The sequence below is a fragment of the Gavia stellata genome, chromosome 1 (assembly GCF_030936135.1).
Source record: "Gavia stellata isolate bGavSte3 chromosome 1, bGavSte3.hap2, whole genome shotgun sequence".
Lineage (NCBI taxonomy): Eukaryota > Metazoa > Chordata > Aves > Gaviiformes > Gaviidae > Gavia > Gavia stellata.
The window spans coordinates 13,005,498-13,031,254 of NC_082594.1; the positions used below are offsets into that span (position 1 = coordinate 13,005,498).

The following is a 25,757-nucleotide window of genomic DNA, read 5'->3' on the forward strand; positions in this document are numbered from 1 at the left end:
AATACTGCTTCATGAGCCAGCATTTCTTCAGTGTCAAAACATGGTTCAGGGCCCCAAACGTCATGCTCAGTGAAGTCATGTACCTTGTCAGCAGGATTATGGAACGCTAGCGTGCAAAAACGAGGGGGACTTTGTCAGACCTTTCCCTTGTCAAAAACACATATGTGCGGAGTTATCTGGGAGGTTACGCAACATGCAATGTGGAGTGAGGCTGTGCACTGCATTCTCCAGCAAAGAGCAGGTTAACAATCATTAGTGGTATTTCAGAAACAAGGACAACCTCTCTGCATTTAAAAGATGAAAAACTTTCAATATTTTCTTTGGAGTTGTTTCCTTGAGCACTTTCAAACAGCTGCCTCCAGCTATTTCATAATAATAGTAACAACTAGTAAAAAAACCTGAAAACAACAAAACCCCACGCAGGCCTGTTCCCTGATTTCAGAAAGTAGATTTTTCTGGGATGTACATCATTAGGCAAAAGCCTTTTTTTTTTCCTCCCGTAAGACAAGTGCAAAGCGTTTCATTAATACACACTGGAAAAATAAGATAATGGCTTTCTTGATTGTGACGAGGAACGTGGGGAGATTTAATCTGAACACTGAGTCAGGTCTAAGTGCCTAAACTCCCCTCAGACACAATGTTATCACATTAACGCTTACATCATCACCCTCACGAATGATGCTGAGTAACGCAGCCCCAAACGTCGATCCACGCACTGCAGCAAACTCCCGGGTAAGAAGGGAGAAACAACCACAAAGGTCCCGTTTTAGCATACGTCAGGCCCTAAGAAAGATAGGCTTGATGTCTGGAGCAGAGGGAGCGATCTATTTTCAGCCGTTGGAAAAGCAGCCACGGGCCTATCAGGACACAGTCACTCCTCTTAATACTTCGCATGTGTGCCGAGAATTAAGAGTTGGAAGGCAGCACAGTGCAGCGTATGCCTTCAAAAGAGTGGTACGCGGACTGCTCATAATAAAGTAACAGGAGACAAGGCTTTCCCTCCTTGACATGTTCAGAGCGATTTCCAGTTGAAAAAGGTCAACATATCATTTACAAAGCAGCAGCGCCTGGAAAACTCTTGTAACTCTGCTCCGCGAAACACACTGGGTGATAACAACAAACCGACCCTTTCTGGTGAAGCTGGTGCTCGGAGCACCGGGCGTGAGACGCCGTCGCTCTGCTGTGTGTCGCTGCACGCTCCCGCGCAGCGCTGCTTCTGCGAGCGCCTGCCGGAGGCCGAGGTACACGCTCAACCGCAGCACGGGACCTCCTCTCGCGGCACTGCCCGTGCCTCGTGCATAAGTATTGGCCGAGTTCGAGGGACACGGCAGCAAACTGCTGCCTTGAGTGAAAACAGCCGCCTGAAGCCCCGACGAACAGGATAAAATGGGGCAGGGGGGCAATTTTGAACATGAGCGATACCTGAACGCCACTTTCACCCATGCTCGGGGATGCGCTGACGGCGTTTGCCACCGGCGCCCCTCCTCAGGGATGCCGGCTGTCACCGCCTTGGCGGGGCAACAGCAATGGCACGCAAGGCGCTGTTGGGACCACAACCCGATTTAAAAAAGCAACAAGCGGTCCCATAATCCCTTCGAGGGAGGACATGTCCCTCAGCTCCCCCGCTCCGGGCCTGGAGGACCTGCCCACCGCTCCTCGCACCCTCGGTGCCACCTCGGGGCCCAGCACCCGCTACGGACCATCGCGGGCGGCGCGAGGCGCAGCAGGTCGGGTCGGGCGGCCACGGCTGCCCCCCCAAGACAGCCCTGGGGCGGGAACGGGCCTCGGCCTCGGCGCTGACCCCACCTTCGCGCCTCGCCTGAGGGACGGCTGCCGGGGAGAGGGGGTGCCCGGGGGCGGGGGGGGGGGGCAGGGGCTTCTCCTCACTGCCGCGCGTCGCGGCCCCTCCCCGCCGGCAGGGGGCGCTGTGACTCACCGCCAGGAGGGCCGAGGCGCGCTGCTCCCCCGCCGGCTGCTCCCCGTTGATGCCGCCGTTGCTGAGGAGGTGCTGGTGGTAGTCCGGGGGCGCGGCGGCGGCGGCGGCGGCGGAGGGGGTGGCCGAGCCGCCGGCGGCGGCCGCCTTGGGGTGCTTGCCGGCCTTGCGGGCGCCCTGCCCCTGCTGCACGAGGTGGAGGAGCTGCAAGGTGCTCTCCCGCTCGCGGTCGGAGCTCTCGGCGCGGCCCCGCTCGTAGCGCCCCTCGCAGCTGAGGTGGTGCTGGCGGCAGACGGCGATGCGGGCCCGCAGCCGCTCGACGATGGCGCTGTGCACCCGGGGCGCCGCCGGGCCCCCCCCCAGCAGCCCGGCCCCCAGCCCCGCGGCCTGGGGGGGAGCCGTGTCGCCCATCGCTGGCTGCCGGTCCTGGCCCTCCGGATGGGTCGGTCCTCACTGCCGCATGGAGCGGGAGGGGGGGGGCGGAGAGGCGGGGGCAGCGGCGGGAGCCCGAGCCCGGGGGCTGGCGGCGGGGCGGAGGGCGGTCAGCCCCGCGCCCCCAGCCCACCCCCACCCGGCCCCCGGGCGGTGACGGCCCCGCGGGGGGTTGACAGATCGGGGGTGGGACGGGGCGGGGGGGGCGTCCGGCGGCCGCTAAGGTTGTGCCAGCATCGGCCGGGCGGGAGGGGCGGGCAGGGCCGGGCAGCCCCCGCCGAGGGGCTCCGCGGGGCGGAAGGGGCGCCCGGGGAGGGGGCACGGGGGGGGGGGGGGGGCTCCGCCGGGGGAGGAGGGCGGAAAAAAAATAATAAAGCGAGCCGCTGCCTCCGAAATGAATCCCTGGACGAAGGAGATCTCCCTCGGGAATGAGTGAGACTTGGCAGGTTTATTGATTTTATTTTATTTCGGGGGAGCGGGGGGGTTATTCCTTGAAGTGGAAATTTATGCAAGGAAAGGCATTGCCGTGCTCGGCGGCACGGAGAAACCCCCCGGCGGACCAAAAATCTCGTAGATTTGGTGGAGTGGGGTTTGTTGGGTTATTTTTTTTTTTAAAGTCTTTAGTAAATGTGCAAATAAAGAGCCGGGGAAGGAGGAGGAGGCGGCTCGGGTTAGTTTAGTCTTTGTGCTTTCTCGTTTCTCTCGCCCGCTCTTTGCTGGCCGCGCTTCGGTTTATTACTGTGTCCAACTGTCTGCCGCTAAATTGTAGTTCCTCTAAAAATAAGAGACGGATCCCCCGGTCCGGAACAATGTCAGTCAGTGGACTTCCAGACCACGCTTCGCCTTCAGTTAATCCAGGCACTGGATAAAATCCGTCTTGCTTTCAGTGCTTATTTCCCCCCTTAGCAATAAAGCAGCAAGCTACGAACCCAGGCAAAGAACTCCTCTCGCATACTTTCCCTTATACTCCCAGATATTGAATAGTTTCAAGTACAGTTTCAAGAAAAGCACGGGAAAAAAAAAAGGGGGGGAAAAAAAAAAAAAGCCAGCCCCTCTTCAGACAGTAATTACAAACGGAGAGTTGCACTTACAAACTTCCAGCATTTTGCACCCAGAACAGTCCAGCCACTTTTCCTTTGTGTTTTTGTATGTTCCATCCCCGACCCGGGGGGTGGGTGGTTGCCGGTGGGTTATCGGCGCTGCCTCCGCCGGACGCTGCTGCCGCCGCCGGCTGTCCGAGCCGGCGCTGCCCGTTGCCCCTCCGTGCGGTGCGGTGCGGTGCGGTGCGGAGCGGAGCGGCGCGGAGCGGGTCCGCGGTGCGGGGCGCTGCGGGGGCGGGAGGCGGGTGTCACCGGTGGCGCGGCCGGGGACGCGGCGCCGGGGAGGCCGGGGCGAGGCGCGGAGCCTCCCAGCGGCCGCGGAGGGGAGTCGGGCCGCCGCCGCTCCGCGGGAGGTATTTGCATGGGAGGAAGCCAAGGAAATCCCCTTTCCCCTCCTCGCCCTGTACCTGGGTGCCGGGCCGGGGCGCGGGCGGGCGGTGCGCCGCCCGAGCAGCCGCCGAGGAGCGCAGCCTCCCGCTCTCCCTCCTCCCCCGGCGGCGAGACCTTCAGGCGAGTACGAGGGAGTTCTCAAATAAATCACGGCGCTGCGCTCCTCTACCAGCTGGATTTCTCTGGAACAGACGGCAGAAAAACAAGCAGTGCCTTCTAGGGCGCTCTCATGCACGGGAGGAGTGCACGACGCGAGGTCAGGCTTGGGATGTGGGAGCTCCAGGCTCTGACACGAGCTTCTTGGGTGTCCAGGACAAGTCACGTAGCACCTGCACTTCGGTTCCTCCCTGGGAAAGCCACAGTCTTGGTGCTTCTCTTGCCCGACTCCTCTCTTTGGAGCAGGGGTGGCCGACTGGGAGATCTGGCCCCTGGTACTGGCCTGGCTGCAACTGGCAGCCGTCAGGTTCTGCGTGTTGCTGTAGGTGAGCTGTGAAGGAGGATGCAGGAATAGCTGGGAGCTGGTCGGCTTTATTAAAGCGATACGCTGTTGTGCTACTGTGGCTGTATTCTCTGAATTCCCACACACCTCTTTGGGAATAAAAATGGCCCCCAAGCATGCAGAGACACACTGCTGATGGAAAAGCCTCTAAGGTCTTCTGGGACTCTACAGCCCCTAATACAAGGGTGCATCATCTCATTTAGTTCTGCAGTGGGTCCAGTCGGAAGAATACAGAAATTTCATACCTGCAAACGCTTTGAATGCCAATTATGAAATGACACATTCCTGGAAATTCCCCCCTAACACATAAAAGATACGCAGCACTAGACACATGGGAAATATGAAAGCCCCCGCTTTCATGACCCCCATCTCCTTCGTGTTGGAACAAACATCCATGCGGGTTTCCAGGATCTGGCTGTGTGAGCACTGGCCAGAGTCTCCAGCACATTCAGACCCACATTTGCCCCAGCAAAGACTGATCCTTGGCTGAGGGACAAGGTCTGGGGAAGCCGGGTTTGTGGATGTGCTACCTTCAGAGGAAGGCATTACTGCTAACAGGAAAAAGGGATTTTTTTGTTTAACCTTGAACAGCTGAGGAAGAGTGGGTTATTATTTGATACATAACGGTAGCGTGCATCTGTTGAGAACAATGGGCTGGCACAGCTGGAATAAAATATGAAATTTTAATGTTTGTAAAATAATAGACAATGTTACCTTTGCTTCAGGCCTCACTAGGGCTTTTATTCCTTCCTTATAGCTCAGATGTCACTGCTGGGTTTAAGAGGGTCAGTCACAGAATGCACGTGTACCAGTAACACACGAACCTCACGGAGAATAAGCAAGGGTGTTTTAAATGAAGTCTGGGCTGGGGTTTTCAAAGATGCTGTGGGAGTATGAAATCAGTGGTGCCGCTCCAGAAGGCAGCTGCCGGAATTCTCTCTCTCTTACAAGATTTTGCAGAACTCCGAGAATGAGCTTTCAAAACAAAGATTTCTGAATTTTAACGTTAGACGATTAAGATTCACTTTTTGCCAAGCAGCATCTCACGCGTTTTGTGGTTTAATACATCCCTTTCAGGGCGAAGGAGAACTGGTTGCAGGGCTGCGCTGCAAGTCCCGGCCGCTCGACAGGCAGCAAATGCTGCCCCTGGTGTCTCAGAGAAGGAAATACCCTAAATCCATCCCTCGGCTTTTCAAGTTTTGTCCAGAAGACTCTGGCGAATGTTACCAGCCCCTGGGTACCGCTATCGATTTTGGATTGGCTAGCTGTCAGTTTTCTTAAAAGCAAACGGTTCTTAACATCATCGTAACATCACTTGCAATTTGTGTCATAGGCATTGTAATAAACACGCACGATAAAACTTTAACATAACAGGGCCTGACTTACTTTTTTTCCTTCTGTCTACATTAATTTGTGTCCTTTTTACATGATACTGTCATCTCACATCAGCTGTCATGCCAGAACATTTTTCTGTGAGAATTCACTACTGCTGTCGAAGCTCTGAGTTCCCTAAGTCTGCAGCCCCTTCCAGATCAGCAAAGCACTTACTTGTGCTGGGTTCACAGCCAGGAATTCTCACCATCGACGTCCCATTGTGCTAATAACTTTCCAAAAATGGAACAAAAAGACTGTGCTGAACCTATGTCACTTAAAAACTTGAGTACATGCGTAAATCTAGGTGCATACCTCGTTCATCTGTGTTTAGAAATCACGTATCAAATTACTTGAAAGTTATATTAACTCCACCGGAACGGCACATGCTTAGTATCAATCCTGCAGAGGATTTTGCAAACTAGAGCTTTGAATTTTCAGCCATTTCCATTATTTGCTTTTCAGCGAGGGTTCTTAGCCATTTTGAATGACTGCAGTTATACATACATGTATTTCCTGGGGTATTCCCAGCTAGGCAGGCTCACGCACCGTGCCGCTCACCTGGTAAACTGTTTAACTTCGGAGCAGAGTCTGACTGCACCTGAGTCAGTTTTCTTGACCTTATCTTTTGGGCACAAGGTGCATGCAATTACTGCTCCGTTTTAACTATAAAATAAGCCATCTTGAACACATACCAGTTTTGTAATTAAGAATGTAATCCCCAGAGCAATCTAAAGCAACTGCGTCTACATCTTATTTAATAAACAACAGGGGGAAAAAAGCAAAACAAAACAACCCCATGCCATCACTTATTACCTAGAAAAATACTGAAATTCACATAAACTATTCAGGGCAGTGAAGCCACTGAGGGGGTTATTATCAGGTTCTTTCAATACCATTTCACATATTTCTCATATTATTCCTTGGCTGGTAGATCATACTTTCTTACATTCTTTTGTTGCACTTCTAAGTTCAGATTAGAAATTGGTATTTCTTATTTCTCAAGGCAGAATCAGAAAGTCGTCTTTACAAACTCTGTTTTGTGTGTGCTGGGTATTTCTCCTGGAGTGGTATTGTATTTACATGTGTTTATCTAGCACACCCACTCTGTTTATCCAGACAGACTTAAAGCAGGATAAAACTACAAATCTTTATTTATCCAAACAAAAGTAAACTAGAGGAGTTAAGCATGGGAATTGCCTGTAATTGCCTGCTGAGCTGCTAGAAAGAGCTGCTTTTTGGAAACAGGAGAAGCCTTTACTGTCAAAAAAATGACAGTAACAGCTATCTACAATTAGCAAAGTTTACCATCCCATTTGATCCGCAAATGACTTTCCAAAAACTGAGGGACATGGGGAGAAAAATCACTTCTTTTCATACTTCACTGCAAGAACTGGACACAGAACAGAGATCTGAAAAGGGCCTTTTCTCCCAGAAGTACCTCCCATTAGTAAGCCTGATCCTGTGCAAGTATGATCATTAATCATCCACGCCAAGTCTAATCACATACTGAGCTCTCTTCATTGTTCCATTAAGACAGGTACTTCATCTTAATTAGAGCTAATACTTCAAAAATTAACACTAAAGGCAATTAAAAATGTCCTATCAGAACAAACATTATATTCTCTCACCCCCTAACTCCATGCAAATTCTCTATGGTGGAAAAGGAAGTATGAAAGACTGGTCAGATTTCTGACTTCTCCCATCATTAGGTATTTGCACAAAATTTTTCAGCTAAAAATATTTTTACTCTCCTGGAAAATTTCATTTAAATTTTTACATATACGGCTCTTCTAAACAATCTTTTCATTTCCTGTGGTGCAGACAAATGTAAACATGATGTAATGACACTTCACATTCTATGTCTTGTAGAAACTCTTCAGGTAAAACAACAGCCACAAAAATATTATCAGTTCCTCCAATGTCAGTGAGGGGAATATCAAAGTTTAAGACAGACTCTACACACACAAACATTATGTCAGCCCCTGACAAGCCAAATCAAATACCAGTTTCCTACTGAAACAGAAATCGGTGATATCAATTCTAGGCATTTTCTTAGGCCAACTGGTAATGTCACAGACAACATTAGTAAACCTATGGAGGCACTTTCTTCCAAGAAACTCTAACAAACATGCTACTTTTGTATCCCTGTTCGAGACAAAAAAAGAAAGATCTGTAAAAAAAGGCCTGCAGGAACAAGAAAGAAGTAGATAGCTCACACTTTTCAGGTGAACAAAGAGGAGGTGAGAAACATGATCTGGGATGTGGTAGATATCAAAAAATGAGTAAAACTAATCACTGGAACAATTTGCCAATTTTAATTTTCAATCAAAATGTGTGTATTCTTGAAATATTTTCAGTTATCAGCAAGTTAAAATTTCCCAAACTTATTTTTTAACATGGTAGCAAACAGTTTAAATGTTGCAAAATGAGAAATTGACCATTCATTTTGATAGCAAAATTTTTAAAGAAAAATCAGAGTCTCAAGAGTTTTCGGAAAATTCAGAAGGTAGCAGAAATTAAGACCAGTCAGGAAGGCTCTGAGAGGGCATACTCCATTATGTAGTACAAAACCCATTTATTTCAGACCAGTTTTCCTTTGTAAGATTAAAGTTACACCAATGTTGTTTTATTATTCTAGAGAAGCTAACAAGAGTGTACAGAGTTTTTGCTAACAAAGAAGTGGGGCATCAAGGGACATTACTTTTCCTAAAAGGGATATATTCGAGATGGATTCCTGAGTACTTTTAAGTTGACGGGTGTCTTCCCAGCAGTATTCCCAGCGGAACAGGGATGAAGAAGGAAAAATATTCGAATAGAGAAGATTTCCTTCAGCTTTGGTAACCAGGGAGATAGGTGTAAGGTATACCAAATCTCAGAATATTTACGTATCTAACTCACAGTTAAGGTATAGAAATAATATCTTCAACACAAGTTTACTTGAGAGTAAGTCTCAATCTGTTTACTGGGATTTTTCATCTTGGTTTGTAAATCTTGTATCTGTATGTGGTACAAGGGAGAACTGATGATATCAGCTCACTCTAATAACATATAAACCATTGCTGAATTTCAACCCCTTAAAATATAAGAGCAGTTCATTTCTTACAATGAATGCTGGAAAAAGGGTACTGAATGACAAATCTAAGGTATAGCTCCTAGAGAAAAAAGCCAGCAGATGTTCACCATTAAGCGATTCACCTGGCAGCAGTTGCCTAGCTGATCAGCATATCCGTTACCTGTAAAGTGGCATAATGAACGTGGGGAATTCTTATGGACAAGCCTATGAGAAATTAGGTTTCATTAGTTTTGCTTCTGAGAGAGCAACTTGCTAAAAAAATCTAGTGTTAACAATATCTTCCCTTTTACTAAGTTGCTCAGCCACAAAAGACTAATAAAAGGGTATGTGCGTGCAGCAGGATGTAGGAACAGTTCCTAACTGGATTCAAAACCCTGTGCCCTGCATCTTATACTAGGCTACATCTAATTAATTTTATATGCAGCACAAAGTACAGGGACAGAATCATAGAATGGTTTGGGTTGGAACAGACCTTTAAAGATCATCATGTCCAGGGACATCTTCCACTTGATTAGGTTGCTCAAAGCCCCATCCAACCTGACCTTGAACACTTCCAGGGAGGGGGCATCCACAACTTCTCTGGACAACCTGTTCCAGTGTCTCATCACCCTCACCATAAAAAATTTCTTCTGTATGTCCATCTAAACCTATCTGCTTTCAGTTTAAAACTGTTGACCCTTCTCCTGTAACTACAGGCCTTGGTAAAAAGTCTCTCTCCATCTTTCTTATAAGCCCCCTTTAAGTATTGAAAGGCCACAATAAGGTCTCCCCAGAGCCTTCTCTTCTCCAGGCTGAACAACCCCAGCTCGCCCAGCCTTTCCTCACAGGAGAGGTGTTCCAGCCCCCTGATTATTTTCATGGCCCTCCTCTGGACCCACTCCAACAGGTCCACATCTTTCTTGTGCTGGGACCACAGAGCTGGATGCAGTACTCCAGATGAGGTCTCACGAGAGCAGAGTCCTCTACTCACCTCCCTCGACTTGCTGGCCACGCTTCTTTTTATGCAGCCCAGGATACCACTGACATTCTGGGCTGTGAGTGCACATTGCCAACTCATGTCCAATTTTTCAGAATGGACAATACAGTCCTTAACCCTTCCTAACTCCTCAGAAATCTACTCCCCCGGCCCCAAAGAACTCTGATTTGGGCTTCGTGCAGTTCAGGTAAACCATGCACGATGATTCCGAGTAACTCCTACTTTCTGTTAAGTTACATTGGAAGAATTCTTGCTTATCTTGCATGGCCACATTAATCCATTCTGTTAATTTTTTAGTTACTGTAAGTTGTTGCCATTATCCCTGCACAACGCAATTTGATGTTTAAAATATCAGTAAATTGCTCCAGCTGCGTATCAGAGACAGCACTGTGGGCCCAAGCATTCATTTAGATGGCTAAGCCAGACTCAGTCTGTATGATGCCTTAATGTGACTCACCACCTACTCTCTAAAGAGAGGAGTGACTACTGTGCTGCAAATGTAGTCAGAACTGCAGAGTATTTCCTCTGTTGCCTTGCAACAGTCCATACCGATTCCTCAGAGGGGAAACAGATCTTTGCATTTGGGTCCTGTTTATTGTAACTATCATTCTAAATGGTTGGACCTACTTGCATATAACAAACAAGGTAAGATGCAAGTCATATGTTCCTGTATAACACAGCCTTACCATTCCAAATATACCTACTTCAAAAGGTCTCAGTATCTCCCACCTTTCCTATGATGCAGCTCAATATAAACAGGTGGGCTTTATTTCACAAGTAAACAGATATTGTGATGTTATTTTTAATAACAGAAGGAAACTTAAAGTGACCTATGCAGTAAGACTGGAAGGACTGACTTGGTAAAACTTTGGGCTATTATTGACACAGATGAGAAAAAAAGATACAGCACATTCTCAAACAGTAGTTTAAGGGCATATGGATTTAAGTATAACATAGCCTAAAAAGAATCTTGAAGACCAAGCAGAGATAAAGTGCATGCAGGTAAAGCAGGCCATTCAAATTTTTACAAGATGTCTTTCAAAGAGCTATATGACCACTTAATCCATTTTCTCTTCTTGGAAACTATCTGCATCATTCATGTAGTCTTCAAGATCATTGTATCTCTGCAAATAAAATAAAACCTGTATTATTTTATCAAAGTTTATAACTGAATTACATAAAGACTGCTTTTTTTTCTTCAATAAATTAACAAGCACGCTAATAACAATTCAGAAGCAATGATATCTGAAAGCTTGCTCAATGCAACTACAAGTTGCAAGAGAGAACTACAAGTTCTCTTAAAATAGTTCATAAAGTGTTTCTGAATAATTCAAAGTACTTCAGTGTAAACAGAAGAGTAAAATATTCTTGCTGTGCCTCACGTACATGTTTCCAAACTTTATAAGTTACAGCTTGAGTTTGTTGTGTTGCTGTTTTCAAAGGAAACAGGAGTCTGCCCACCACAGCCCAGAGATGATGCAGCTGTCAAAAAGCTTAACGTCAAAAGTTCACACAAACTCTATGTGAACGCAGCAGCATACTGCTGTTTGAGAGACCGGGTCAGCAGAAGTGGATGAATGGTTAAGCTGAGTTATATTATTGAAGGCCAGTAATTCAGAACTGATCAGTTAAATCAGACATTTCATCTCAGCTTACTTTTATCTACTTGGAAAAGGATACATCAAGTAACTCACTCGTACCTTCCGAATCCACCCACTGTCTTCCAAGTGGCTGAAAAGCCGTTCGACTGTGTCTTTGACTGGTTCATCCTCAACACCATCCAACTTGGTAATGGAGCTGCAATCCACATACAACTTGTATTTGAAGTGCTTCAAATTATGATAAACTCTTGTACGATCTGCACACACCACACCAACCTTCAAAACCTAGGCCAAAGTGAACAAATGATTCTTGCTGATGGAATTGTGATTATCTTGACAATATACAGAATGGCTAAGTCAGTCTAGGAAGATTTTTTGAATAATTAAATAAACAGAATGACACTATGTGCATAAAATCAGCGCAAAACCATGCAGTTTTCACAGCCACAGCAGAACAATTTTTGAGCAAGCAGGCAGCCAGCAAGTCTATGCAATGGCAGTTTATCAGTACTGTTTTCTTACAAACACAGCCATGTTTATAATTGGTAGTATCTTTCCTATCTCCTGGCAGAACTTTGTTACAAAATCACTAGCATTTTAGACAACCATCATATTGTGAAAGCAGAGGAAGAGAAATTATTTGATTACTTTTGCTTAATATGTAGTACTTCCTGTGGACATGAAATACCAGTCCTAGCGTTTTGCAGACTGAATAATATTCAGTATTTCTTCAAGAAATACGTATGAATACAAATTGCAATATGCCTAGAAACAAATACTTAGTAAGTATATAGAGATACTGGATTTCATAAAAATAAAATCTGAAAACCAAGGTTTTATACAATGCAAATGTTAATTTGCAACTGGCTGGGAGGTACACCCAGGCCAGAATGCTGTAGAAATCAAAGCCTCTGCATCTCCCAGTTATTACCAGTTTTACTTCTACAATTTCCATGCAGAAAAGACAGAACTGTCTAATTTAACAGTTTTGATTACAGCAATACTTATAGATAAACAAATGGTAAATATGCATGTAAATACATAATCAGAGCATGGAATAGAGTAGATTAATTATCGTCTATCAGCACTAACATTAAATACAGGGAAGTATTTGTGTGTATCTTGAACTCAGATTTTATACAAAGATGTGAAGTGGTGAAGGTGTTTACCTGAAAATACTGAGTAATATACTGGTTACAAGAACCTTTGGCAATCCTAACACTAAGAGTACATGAAATTGCAGGTGTGGGGAGGGAGAAAGAGTCAAAGTTCATCTGCATTTAAGGACATCCTGCATTTCACATGAGTAAGTTTTGTCCCATTTCCACAAGAGAAGCAGTTCAAGTACATACAACGGCAAATCAGAAGAGGAATCTATCCCCTGTAAATGACCCATGCACTGATCACTACTTCACAGAATCAGAATCACAGAATCAGTACGGTTGGAAAAGACCTGTAAGATCATCGAGTCCAACCTGGGGGGGGGGGGGGGGGGGGGGGGGGGGGGGGGGGGAAAAAAAAAAAAAACACAACATCAAAAAACCCACCAAAAAAAAAAAAAAAAAACTTCAACCCATGAAGACAAAGCCTATCAGGTAAGAAATCTACATCTGGATGGTTTTCAGAGGTCAGGTTTTCTATACTCAAAAGCAACATAATTAATACATGTGTACAGAAATTCAGCTCCTGATACATACAGGAGAAACTGATTTAGTTTTACTAAAAAAACCCCCATCAACTTGTCATTCAAGGGCAGCATTGTTTTGGACTGATGTCTTGTCACACCTTTGTGAGTTATAAGCAGGTAAATGTCTAAAGATCAAAGTTCTTTGCATCAGTAATGCAAACTGCTATTTCAGATTACATGCACATATATCAAAAACCCAGCCATGTTATATATTGCAAAATGATCTCTTCTGAGCCACAACGGTGATACCCTTTATTGCTGCCATTGGTAATAATCTGAATACTCCTTTACATTATGAGAAGGTTAAGTTCTTTTAAATTATGAGGTTAAGTTTTAATCAATGCTTACAACCCATATTTTCCGGAAGCTTTTCTGAATGCACGCCCAAATGTTTGCATCTGTAAGCAGTTCCCCAAAACACCTGACCTACTTGTATAACCTAGCACTAGCAGTATCTACTGACAATGACGGTAACAGAAAAGCGTATTTATATTTATAAAGATTATATAAACTAAATGTATATTTTTATGTATTATTTATATATTTTCTTAAATATATGAATATACTTAATTTCTTAAATATATTAACCAACAGTTCAACTAATATAAGCAGGTGCAATATCACTGAAGTCAAAAGAGACACACTCACTTAAAAGAACTTTTGATCTGACCTGCAGTAGGTGGTTAACTGAATTTTTAACCATCTTGAGATAAAAAAATTCCTATTACTATATTGCAATTCTCTACTAATCATGTACATGTACCTATACGCAGCTCCATTTTCTACTCTCCCCAAGACTGAAAAGCTAAGGCTTGTGTTTGATGCTATAGGTGCTTCCAAAGTGCAAGACCTACCAAACAATGCATAACCTTGATTCATTCAAATTTCCAGACGTACCATTTCAAATACTGAAACAATCATGAACTGAGCGGCAGTGTTTCATAGAGCATTTCATAAATTTTCAAGTATCCCAAGCAATGAGGTGCAGCACCTGGAACATTTTGTGATGTAAAATAGGAGATACCATTCTGCAGCAAACTGATGGCCCAGTTCTCCTGTGACAACAGCTTGCAGGAGATATTTAGGAAGTTAGTGTAAGATGCAGGACAAACACAAGAATGATCATAACATTACCATACAGCTTCTAGCAGTCAACAGTTAAGACAGTCTGTATCATCCCAACTACCATGTTCCATAGTGTGGAATAAGCTTGCCCAAGAACCCGTCTAATCCCTTTTGGGACCCACTAACACTTTTAGCTTCCAAAGTATCTTGTGGCAGTAAGTTTCATAGTTCATTTATGTGCAAGGTGTAAAGTATTTGTACATTGGAGAAATGCCAGAGGCAATTACATTATATGACATTTAGCTATTTGTGTGTTGTGTTTTTAAAGTAAGAAAGATTGTCTAAAAATACAATGCAATTTCAGAAAGAATCTCAGTACAGTACTCATTCTAATTCTTTCCCCTTGCAGTTCTCAGTGACTCTGTCCTAATGCTTAACTTATCTACTCAAGGTAGCCATATCAGCCAAAGTTGTGTTAAATCACTTTGTATGGAATGCAGGAGCATAGCCTGACAATAGCACAACATGTAGTGACTGAATTCATGTCCTCTAAGAATGATTAAAAACAGAAGCAGAACACCAAGACTGAGAGTAGAAAACAGTTTATAATCCAGGTGACAAAGAAGCAAAGAAGTGTGAGGGACACCTAAACCGTTCGCTTCTCCCCAACCATGGAGGAATGAGAATTGGCAGCTACACACAGAACAATCACTGCAAGCTTAAGCAAAACTGGAACAGCTGTTTCTCTTCTCTTTCTACTGGCAAAGCAGAATACTTCAGAGATGAGAGAAAAGGAAAGTTTTACGCAGAAGAGGAGGGTTGGAGGTCTGTTTTTGTTCTCTCCACACCCACTTTTCTCGGGTATTTTCAAATAGAGCTTTAGAAAATAGTCCAACTACGTGTTTCCATTCAATCTGATCTGCCAGTGCTGAACTGCCTTCTCTTTCAGTCAATTAAGTTCTTGAAGTGCCAGTTTTATGTAGCCCTGTGTGCCTTTTTTCTTTTTTCCTCCTTTCTTTTTTTCTCAATTGGCAGGACAAGTTGATCAACGCATTGCTAGCAGAACTTCAAAGACTACTCGAGAACAGTACTTTAGCAGTCTAAATTACAGGTCACCATATGAACACGAACGTTGCATTACAAAGGCACTATCAAAAATTACTGGGAAGTGCTCAATAACTCTCTCCTGGGTTTGTTCTACAGCCCCTGAGCTGTATTGAGCATGCACATAGCAGGCATCTCACCAGATGCTGGGGTATACAGGGTAAAAAAAGCTCTCATTTTCTACTGTTAAGCTGAAAATGAACTAGCAAGTTAGTTCAATATTCAGTAGGATATTTCAAATGTTTTCCAAAGTGAAAAATAGGCAATGCTTTATGTAGGACAACGTTTGGACAGCAGTGAGGGAATTGCTACTGTTACTTCCACAGTTAAGGTGGAAGTTGAGTAACGATTAAATTTTTGTGCTAGTTCACTTATTACTTCTGGTTAGGTAAGGTACACACTTCCCACGGAAAACTGAACATTTTTAAAATAGTGATCTACATTTAGAGACCCGTGTGTAAGAAAGAACAATGACTGTATGATGGACTGCAGTATCAGTGCCGGTATGATTGCCAAAGACATAACTTTTCCTGCAATAAACAAGGGGAAAAGCCTTGCTGGAAAAGCCTAGCTCTCTTGAGTATCATGCACACACAGACTTACCAAAACAGCTTATTAACAACTGCTGCTCAGACGGGTCTGTCATCTATTTAAGAAAAACCATGGCACAGATTTTCCTAGATTCTGCATTACACGCAGAGACCGATATGATGATATAATGATAATCACACTGACGCTCCTCAAACCTCTAAGATAGAATATTTGCAAAGATCCAAACAATATAGGCTTGAGCTTCAGTAAGGTGTACTTCCATTTTGATGAGGGCTTCACTTTATTTTTATATAAGAAACCCTATTACACTCCATTTCAAAATACATTGTAAATACAACTTGTCCTGACACTTTTTTCTTTTCAGCAAATACTGTGAGGAACTTCAGCTGTATTCAAAAATTATTTTAGACTCACAAAGAAAAGGAATATACCTTCTACGCCTCCTGAAAGGGAAGAAAGGCAGAACTCTGATATCAGCTTGGTACACAACTGTAGCAATATTTCATTCTTGACAAATCGTGTGCTTTGAGTTTATCGTAAGAGGTCATAAATTACATTACTTCAGAAGGTCATATGCATACTTAATCATAACAATTACTGGTAGCTGTAAATTTGAAGGGAAGATCCCTAAATATTAGGAACACCTGGGTTCTTAAGAGTCAAGGTCTTAAAAAGTCTCAACTGTGAAATATAACAAAATTGACTGCTCAAGTCATCTAAAATGACTGCCTAGGGCAATGTTATGTAACAACATGAAAGACATCTTTCATTCCAAAAATATAATTTAATCCAAATTATCCTAGTAGAGACAACGTGAGTGAGAAAAAGATGCAAGACTACTTAAATGGAAATGTATTCTAGTTTGGACAAGTAGTTCTGATAATGCAGTAATGAAAAAAAGTCTCTAATAAAATGTATTGAAGTAGTTACGAACAAGTCTTCTCAAAAGGACATCAGCAATTTCAAGTGTCAATGCAACTGAGATGTCAAGATCCTTTGCCCTGGGAGAATAGCTACATGGGAAATAGCAGATGTGAAAAAATCCGAAGAATGAAGCAGTAAATTCTGAGTAGGCTGCACTTGGACTATTAGACTGACAGTGGCACTATTAGACTGACAGTGGCACTATTTCACTCAATGTTCTGACCTAGAGCAAACAAGAACGGTTGGAGTGCACATGGATGCTCCAAATGCTAGAGGCATAGTAGGCACAGAATTAGCAAACCTAGTGACCCAATGTAGAACAAACCTTACTTGCAACAAAATAGAAAACACAATCATTCAGTGGGCGTTATTGTCCATTATACAGAAAGTTACTTTTATAATGTTTCTGAAAGCTAATCAACTCAGGATTACTGCTGGGAAAATATTAAGGGCATTATAGGCACACATAAAGGTAAAGGGCTATCAAGTGGTCTAATTTCAGTGAAAAGGCATTCTGATATTTAGAATATATGTAAGTCTGAGGCAAATGTCGTTCTTGATTTAAAGCCTCAGACTCCTGGCATATAGAGATAGGATCTATTCAAGATAAAAAAAAGTCATAGTATTTCTCAGGTACATGGTGAAAACCAGGAATGCCAGGCATGTTCAGAGCATCACTCAGTCATGTAATTTCTTTACCACTAGTTTTCCTTTCTTTAAGAGATGCATCCGCTTTAGGATTTTCAATCTTCTATTAAATGTTCTCTGACAAAACAAAAAACTACTTTAGAAATAACTGATTAAGTGCTCGTATTAGAACTTTGGTTAGTATGTGAATCTTCATGCATTCTGTCAGCCTCTTTGACACACAGACTGCCTCCCCATGCACCACAAAAGACAAGTATGCTGAGTAGGATGTGTGGGATGCCATGTACCTAGAGCTTCCTTCTTGCCCTGGATGAGACTCAAGACTGTAGAGATTTGAAGCAGAGGAAAAATTGAGGCACATGTCAATTTTGACTCGAAGGCAAGAGTTGTCAATAAACCCTGTTGTATGTCTTAGAGGCCTTTATCCTCTTTATCATGAAGTCCAGCTCATGGTTGGATATACTTACTAGTGCTTACTGCAGTGCAAGTACATGTGCTGCATCAGGTACTAATATTAAGTGGCAAAAGCAGGGAGGAAACAGCACACCAATCATTGTGATGCAGGCAAAACCAAAGGTCATAGAAAAACACCAGATTTATCTTCTCGATAAAAGTTAGATTTCTTTGAGGACACTTTTCATTACCTCTTTCCCAAGATATAAGAAAGGATGGGGGCAGGTAGAGGGGAATGCCTCTATTCATCCTTTTAAGTTTCATAGGAACTTCCTTCATAATTCCTAGCGAAATCCAAGACTATACTCCTCCAAACTGCACAATGGTCCTCATATTTTAAAAATTAATAGGGTTTAGACATGGAAGTACAGTAGCTTAACTGTTGCCTCTAGCATTATAGACATTAGATGTGTTGATAGCATTTCGATTGTTTGTATGATTTTCTGTAACACTAGTCGAAGCTTAAAAATAAATATATAGGGTGCTTTTTTGAAATTACCTGCTTGTCATCTGACATGAAGTCATCTGCTTCCAAAGTTCTACTATTATAAAGCTTTCCAGAGAGCAGCACATTAAACTTACAATATCGATTCAATTCACAGGCCTGACAAGACATATTTTCTGGATTTTTCAAGATTATGCGAACATCTGGGTAACAATCCACACGCTCCTGGAAAACAGATTTCAAATAACATTAAAAATCTCTGTAAATGAAAGGGTGCCGCAAATAGGCTGCTGAGTACACTGTACTCGCACAAAATTAGTGCAAGAGAAACCAAAGAGATTCAAATTTGAAATCTTTCACCATTCAGTTGCGAACATACAACTTCTCAATCATTTTCCAACACTTCACTCGGTTCTAGTCCATTAATTCTTTCTTTCTGCTTCAGGCCTAAAGAATGGCTCCTGCATCCTGGCACTTATTTTCCCTCTCATCTCTCTTTTTTTTTTTTTTGAGGGGGTGGGGGTGCAACTGTATCAGTTGGTCTACTTCAAATAAATATACTGTATCTCTCCACTGGCCATACTCCATTATTACAGTGATTATTAGATCACTACACCTATCACACTAATACTACTCTAGTAATTTGCATACAATCACTAGATTACTGTATATTTGCTTCATTCTTTTTTAAGTAGTAGAAGATTCATTATGAACATATTGGTTTATCTTTTTGTGGGAGGAGGAAGAAATTTTGTTATAACATTTAGCAAGTGACAAAAAATCCTCAAATAGTCATCTGCTGAAGTTAGCAGGAGAAGCATTCAGGTGACTGAGAACAGATTCTGTTCTGTTACCTGAATGTTTATCTGGTTATAAACACATAAAATACTTCTGATAAGTATCAAAACAAGTTACATAAGGTAAAGAACAATGAGTTTCTATTAAAAATGTATATATAATTATAGAGATTATTATACCTTTACTGAGAATTACAGTACAAAAAAAAAAAATCTGTCAGTGATAATATGATTTGGAACGCACTTCACTATTTAAAGTAGAAGCTACATACCTTGTATCGATCTTTCCAGCGACTTCTAGAGATTAAGTTCTCAAGACGAGGCTGAATGAAGCGGTCATCCAAATAATGAAGTGAGAGCAACATATCTTGTGCATACTTCTTTTGTCTTGTTCCATCTGTTTAGTGAGAGTCATTACTAATTCGCTGACCACCCTCTGTTGTACAAGTTTCTTCAAATAAAGTTTTCAAGGACGTTATGCTTCTACATACTAAGAACTATGAATTATTTTAATAAATTATTACTGAATACATTTGCTACTATTATCCGTAAAAGTGATCCATGCATCTTTGATGAAATGATATATTTAATTATTTTAAAAGTCTGTATCACAAGAGATACACGAATAAACTCTACAATCAAGGTTAAAGTGAAAAGCCATCATCCCAAATGGAGACCCATTCACTCAATCCCATTTAAAAGAAAGGAAAAGGGAGGGTGGGGGAAAAGCGTCTTGCTTTTTGTCCAGTTTATGTAAGCTGTTCATAATGTATAAGAGGGGAGGTTGCAATCCATGAAAACAAACCGCTCTGATCTGCTTCACAGCAGAAATGTTGACAACTTTCTTCATCACTTATACAGAACACATAGAAACTGTCCTTTACGCTTCAGCAGCACAGTCAGATGCCTTGAGTTAGGCAGCATAAGTACTTCCAAATACTTACTCAAGCAAAAGAAATAAACAAGTATGAGGACGAGTAAAACTACCACTATTCCACAACTGTCTCCCAGATATGTGCTGGACTCCAGGAATTAAACAGGACTTTCATAGCTGCATGCCAATTCGTACTGTCTCGAGCTTCAGCACATACAGATATACAAATTAATTCAGCTACCTTCTTTTGGCAATGCTGTTATCAACAAAATAGAACTGAGAGGACCACTGGCTATCTAGCTTTCTATATAAATTGTCATCATTATAGCCACCATAATTACAATTAATTGTTTTTCCATATACACTTTACACACACACATTTTCAGTATGTCAGCTATACTAAAAGCTTGAAGAGGTTGTGCTAGACCATAAAAAAATCCCTCACAATAAAAAGCAAGTCTGAACTCTAATACTAAAGTAGCTCCTCTTGATTCAAACTAATTTACAGATTCACTTCCATTAACTCAGAAAAATCCATTCTGTGTTGTAAAAATACATCTTTGTAATGCTAGGCTACGTTCATACTATACAATGTTCTTCAGAAAGACAGAATACAACCTCCGACTCACCCGCATAGCTGATCTACTTCCAGCACCTTGGCAATAAGTTGATAGTTTTGTAGAGCAGATACAATTTGAAATAGAAGGAAGTTATTACAACATAAAACTGGGAAAGTTTACTTATTACTTTTCATAAGCTTGTTTTCACTCGGTAAAAAACCCAAACCTAACACCTGAAAGAACTAGTAGTGGTAGATGAAAGACATTTTTAGGTCCAAGAATACACAGCCTTTATTCTGAAGTCTGTGGTGTACTCCTGTTTCTCCATTCCCTCTTAGTTCCTGAAACCAAAACTTCCTCTCTTTGGCACTTTGCTGACTCCTTCCACAACCTGACACTGACAGCCCTCTCGTTAATCCCATCTTTACAGTGCTTCTGAAACTACATGTGAGGTTGCCATTCAGCCCCACTAGGCCAAATGCCAAAAAGCACTTCCTCAGCAAGAACAAGACAAGAAGTACTGACTGCAGCTGAAATTTATTTGTTTTATCTGAAAGCACAAATGTTTAAAAAAAAAAGGAAAAGAAAAAAAATCAGATATGGAGTAATCTTCATAACTAAAATTATTTATTATCTATCAAATTCCTCAGAAAAAGCTATGAAGCATGCAACATTCTGACAAATCTGCTGACCTTGAAATGTTTTCATTGAGATATCTACTTTGAAATTAATTTTACTTTCATGCTGAAACTGTTACTACTGATCAGTAACACAGAAACACTTCCCTACATCTCAGAATGCCTTCTAGGCTTAAAAGCATTAAGTCTACACATTTTTCCAAGATTACTCTATCCTTTTCAGATAGATTTTTTTTTTCCCCCTGAAGTTACAGAGCAGCAAAACCAAGAATAGGTCTCAGGACTCACAGTCCTATACTCCAATTAGGAGACACATCATTCCCTAGAATAAATGTCTTTGTATAACTTTGAATGCACTATTATATTATTTAATGCAATTTACTTACCATATAATGAGCTCAGAAAAGTGTCATCAATTGCATTTATGAGGAAAGCCTTTACTATTCTTTTGAAGTGTACATAATGATCACAGCGAGATACTGGGAAGAAGGCAATATAACCAGAATTTACAAAAAAAAAAAAAAAGATATAAGCAATGTTAAAATTTAGAATTTTGAAGTCATTTAAATATGGATTTAAAAATAATTTCCATTTACAACATCCATACCCTTAAGACCTTGCCTTTAAATAGTGCTTCACATCCCAAAGATCTTAATGAATTTTAGCATCCTAAAGTCACACATCCTTTCAGCAAGAAGAGCCCACAGTTAAGAGCTACAAACACTAAAAGAAGAGAATAATTTGTTCTATGAATAGCAGGAAATAATGAAGAGAAGGCCAGGCTTATGGGGTGTTTTTGTTTGGTTGGTTTTTCTTTTTTCTAGCTTTCTTTCAAATACAGACAATTCTGCACAGGTCTTTACCGGGGAAGAAATACCACAAATGCTCGTGACCAACTACACTAGCACCGACTGTCCAGTCAGTCCACATCTGCTTCTGAACAACAAAATACGTAAGAAGAGAACTAACATCAAGTTCTGTTTCAAATCTCTCTGCTCCATCCAGATACCAGTTTTCATAAAAGATAAAGCTGAAAAGTTTTCTTGCCCTGTGCAGTTCGGCTGAAATGGACCCATCAATTCAGAAGCCCCTACAGCTCCCAAGTCTCACCACCATATGTGCTGGTTTTGGCTGGGTTAGATTTAATTTTCTTCATAGCAGCTAGTATGGGGCTGTGTTTTGGATTTGTGCTGGAAACAGTGTTGATGCCACAGGGATGTTTTAGTGACTGCTGAGCAGTGCTTACACAGAGTCAAGGCCTTTTCTCCTTCTCACACCACCCCACCAGCGAGTGGGCTGGGGGTGCACAAGGGGTTGGGAGGGGACACAGCCGGGACAGCTGACCCCAACTGACCAAAGGGATATTCCATACCATATGACGTCATGCTCAGTATATAAACTAGGGGGAAAGTTGGCCGGGGGACCGCTGCTTGGGCTGGGCATCAGTCGGAGGGTGGTGAGTAACTGTTTTCATTTGCATCACTTGCCTTTCTTGTTTTTTGTTGTTGTTTTCTTTTTCATGACAATTTTTATTATTACTATCTTTATTATTTTATTTCATTTCACTTATTAAACTGTTCTAATCTCAACCCACAAGCTTTCTCACTTTTACTTTTACGATTCTCTCCCCCATCCCGCTGGGGCAGGGGGGCAGGGAGCAAGCAGCTGTGTGGTGCTTAGTTGCCAGCTGGGCTTAAACCACAACACCATGGAATAAAAATGCATTAAAAAAAAAAAAAAATCCCAAGCCCCAAAAACCCCAAACTCACGGCAAGAATTTTACATCACTCTCCAGAACAGAATGTGGCCAGAATTAACACAGCTGCTCTTAGCATATATCACAAGACGGAGGATGATGCTTTTACGTCTCCACAGGAATGACTGCATCATAGGTAGCCTACTTTATCCTAAATCAGACTAACTTAAAAAATCTGTGCACTAGGGTTTCCCTTCCTTCCCCCCAAATTATACCCTCCCTTTAATAAGATACAGAAAGACTGTAAAAGTTTACTGTGGAAATCAGAGTACTTCTACAATAAATTGATGCCTTTTAGGAATCTCCTTTTAAACTATCATATTCTATCCTATTACACAGTATTTGTATTTACAGTCCATTGATATTTATTACAGCACTACAAGCAAGTTATAAATACAGAATTGTCACTAATTTTGATCTTACAGTGTGGGACGTAGTATGCCAGCAACTCGCTATTTGATGCAATTAGTTCCTTCTGTTGTGGCCGTTTTTCACTCTTTGTGTGCTCTATGTTGTCACCGTCATCTTCCTTTTCCTCTACTATAAAATCTTTCATGCTGTCACTGTCACTACCTTCTGTTTCACTACCTTCTGTTGGTGTGAGGGCCAAGTGAGACAGTGGTTCCTCTTCTATTTCTGCTTCACCATTAGAATCCTAATAAATTTAAAAAAGTATTTGAAACACAAGAATTTTCAGTATTGGCACTGAGGAAATACTACATATACTGAGTAAGATTTTTGACCTTCTACTAACACCATTTGTTCAATTAACAAGAGATAATGTTTCCAAAAAATACATCATTCTGTGTTAGATGACAATTACTTTTGGCTTTAATTCAGCCCTCTCCATGTACTTCTCTTCAGTTGATTTGTAGGAATTAAGCTAACATGAGCTCTCTAAGTTACTTCAGCAGGTATTTTGCTTCTCGATAAAAATCATTCGATAGTCCTCTCACGTATCTCTTCTCTATGGAAAAAAAAGGAATGATAAAGAAGTTCTTTCTTTCTGACTATGCAGAGAAGATAGATACCTGCGTTCTAAGCTGCTTAGTCATCAGAATGCCCAAAAGAGCAAATGAAATTCTTAAATCTTCAGTGATTAAAATTAAACTCAAGATAAAGGTTTTCAGCAGTCAATACTGTTATCTAGTTAATGTGACAAATGTTAAAATGTGACAGAACTACTGATTTGTCATGAATAAAAACCTAAGCAAAATAAATAAAAACCCACTGGTTTATATCTATTAGTCTTTGCCTTCCCCTACATCCAGTATTTTCTCCAACTGAATTTCAAAGATAAAACCCAGACCTCACAATCTTCACTGCTGCAGGATGTCCGAGTTGCTCTTTGTCTTGCAAGTTCTTTCAATTTTGCAAACACTTTATGTTTCCTATTAGTAGAAACATTTTCTGTAGGGCAGGTTTTATCAGGTTGCTGTTCTTCAGAACTCTCATCATCATCCATTATACAGTGGCGTTTAGCAAAAACTTTTCGAACAAGTATATCACTGTCCTCACTTTCATCACTGTCATACAAGACAGAGGTGTTCAACCTTTTACGCTTCCCAGGCATGATGCACTCATCCTCACCATCTTCTGTTACTTCCCCATCATGGCTTTTCTCTTCCTGATCTGAAAGGCTGTTCTTCACAACAGTTTCATCTTTTTCATCTACTTCATCTTCTGATGCAGTAGGCTCTTCCTCCTCAGAGGTACATGAGGATTCGTCATTGCTGTCAAGTAGTATGAGCTCCCTTTTAGTGCGTCTCCAATCAACTCGGGATTTGGATGACAGTTCTGCTCCTGCTGTCTTATTTCTTGTTTCATATCTTCTGACAACTGCTTTTATCTCCATTGGAAGGCTGTGCCAACACACCAAAATATAAACGGGTAAAACAAAGCACTTATTGCATTATGCCATTCAAAAAAAGAAAAACAGTACAAGGGCAGGCATATTTTGTTCCATACGCTTACAACTTAACAATATCATTATTAAGAGACACACAGAGAAATCAGCGCCAAACAAAACTACGCATGCATCGTAACTTCTGAAGAGGATATACCTGACTCAAAAACTGTAGAAGAGCAGAACTGCCCACACCCAGCATGAATGAACTGGAAAAACCAGGTCTGAAGTGCAGCTACAGATCCCATCATCCCCTCCAACACTGGAAGCCTACAGCTGAGGCAGAGCGCTTCCCTGCTCCTGAGGAGCAGCGTCCATCGCTCGTTCAGGATCATCACCAGGCCTCACTGAGGAGCGGCCCGGCGCCCACAGCCGCTCCCTCAGCTGGGGAGCGACCACCCCAGGCAGGCTGGCGGGCCCACCCCCACCTGCCCGCCCCGCAGCAGGACCCGAAGCGGCAGGACCCTGAGGCGAGGCGCGCCCAGCTGTCGCGGCCCGCTCCCGATCCTGCAAAGCGGGCCGGGCTCGGGCCAGCAGAGCTCGTCCTGCCCGTCCCGCGGCCACGGCACACGCAGATCCCCACCACCTCCCTCCGTCCCTCGGCAGCTCGCGCAGCAGCCGTTTTACCGTTAACGTTCCCGCGGTCCGGCGCTGGAGCCGCCGAGAGCAGACTACCGCCCTTCGGCGCTCTGCGCGCCGCGATTGGCCGCTGCTCCCTGTCACTCAGCTGCAGCGATGTTTACGGAAGTGCTGGCAGGCCGTGGCGGGGGGGGAGGTGTATCACGTGGTGTGTCCGGGCTCCGCGGGTTGGCGCACTGTGCTGGAGAACCTGAGGTGGCTGGTTCGAGTCCTCCTCCGCGGCAGGGGGCAGCACGCCTCGCTCTCCTCCCTTCCGGCGCCTCATCGTGCGGGTCTCAAGCAGCGTTAGAGCGCGGTGGTTTAGGGGCGGCTGCGGTTTTGCTCGCCCTAG

General features: G+C 42.9%; 2 protein-coding genes across 2 annotated transcripts in view; both read right to left on the reverse strand.

Moving 5' to 3' along the window:
* MAML2 (mastermind like transcriptional coactivator 2) overlaps positions 1-2,344 on the reverse strand; it is a 215,866-nt gene extending 213,522 nt beyond the window's left edge. The window contains exon 1 of the mRNA XM_059824357.1: positions 1,937-2,344. Within this exon, the coding sequence (XP_059680340.1) occupies positions 1,937-2,344 (408 nt within the window). The remainder of the gene's footprint in view (positions 1-1,936) is intronic.
* An 8,014-nt stretch (positions 2,345-10,358) lies between these two features.
* Positions 10,359-25,447, reverse strand: CCDC82 (coiled-coil domain containing 82). Its single transcript, XM_059822823.1, has 8 exons — positions 25,415-25,447; positions 24,191-24,743; positions 23,305-23,536; positions 21,512-21,604; positions 19,326-19,450; positions 18,311-18,481; positions 11,478-11,663; positions 10,359-10,901 (listed from the first exon to the last, which is right to left on the reverse strand). Exons 2-8 carry the CDS (start codon positions 24,734-24,736, stop codon positions 10,836-10,838), a joined length of 1,419 nt encoding a protein of 472 aa, XP_059678806.1. The 5' UTR covers positions 24,737-24,743; positions 25,415-25,447; the 3' UTR covers positions 10,359-10,835.
* Between the last annotated feature and the right edge of the window lie 310 nt (positions 25,448-25,757).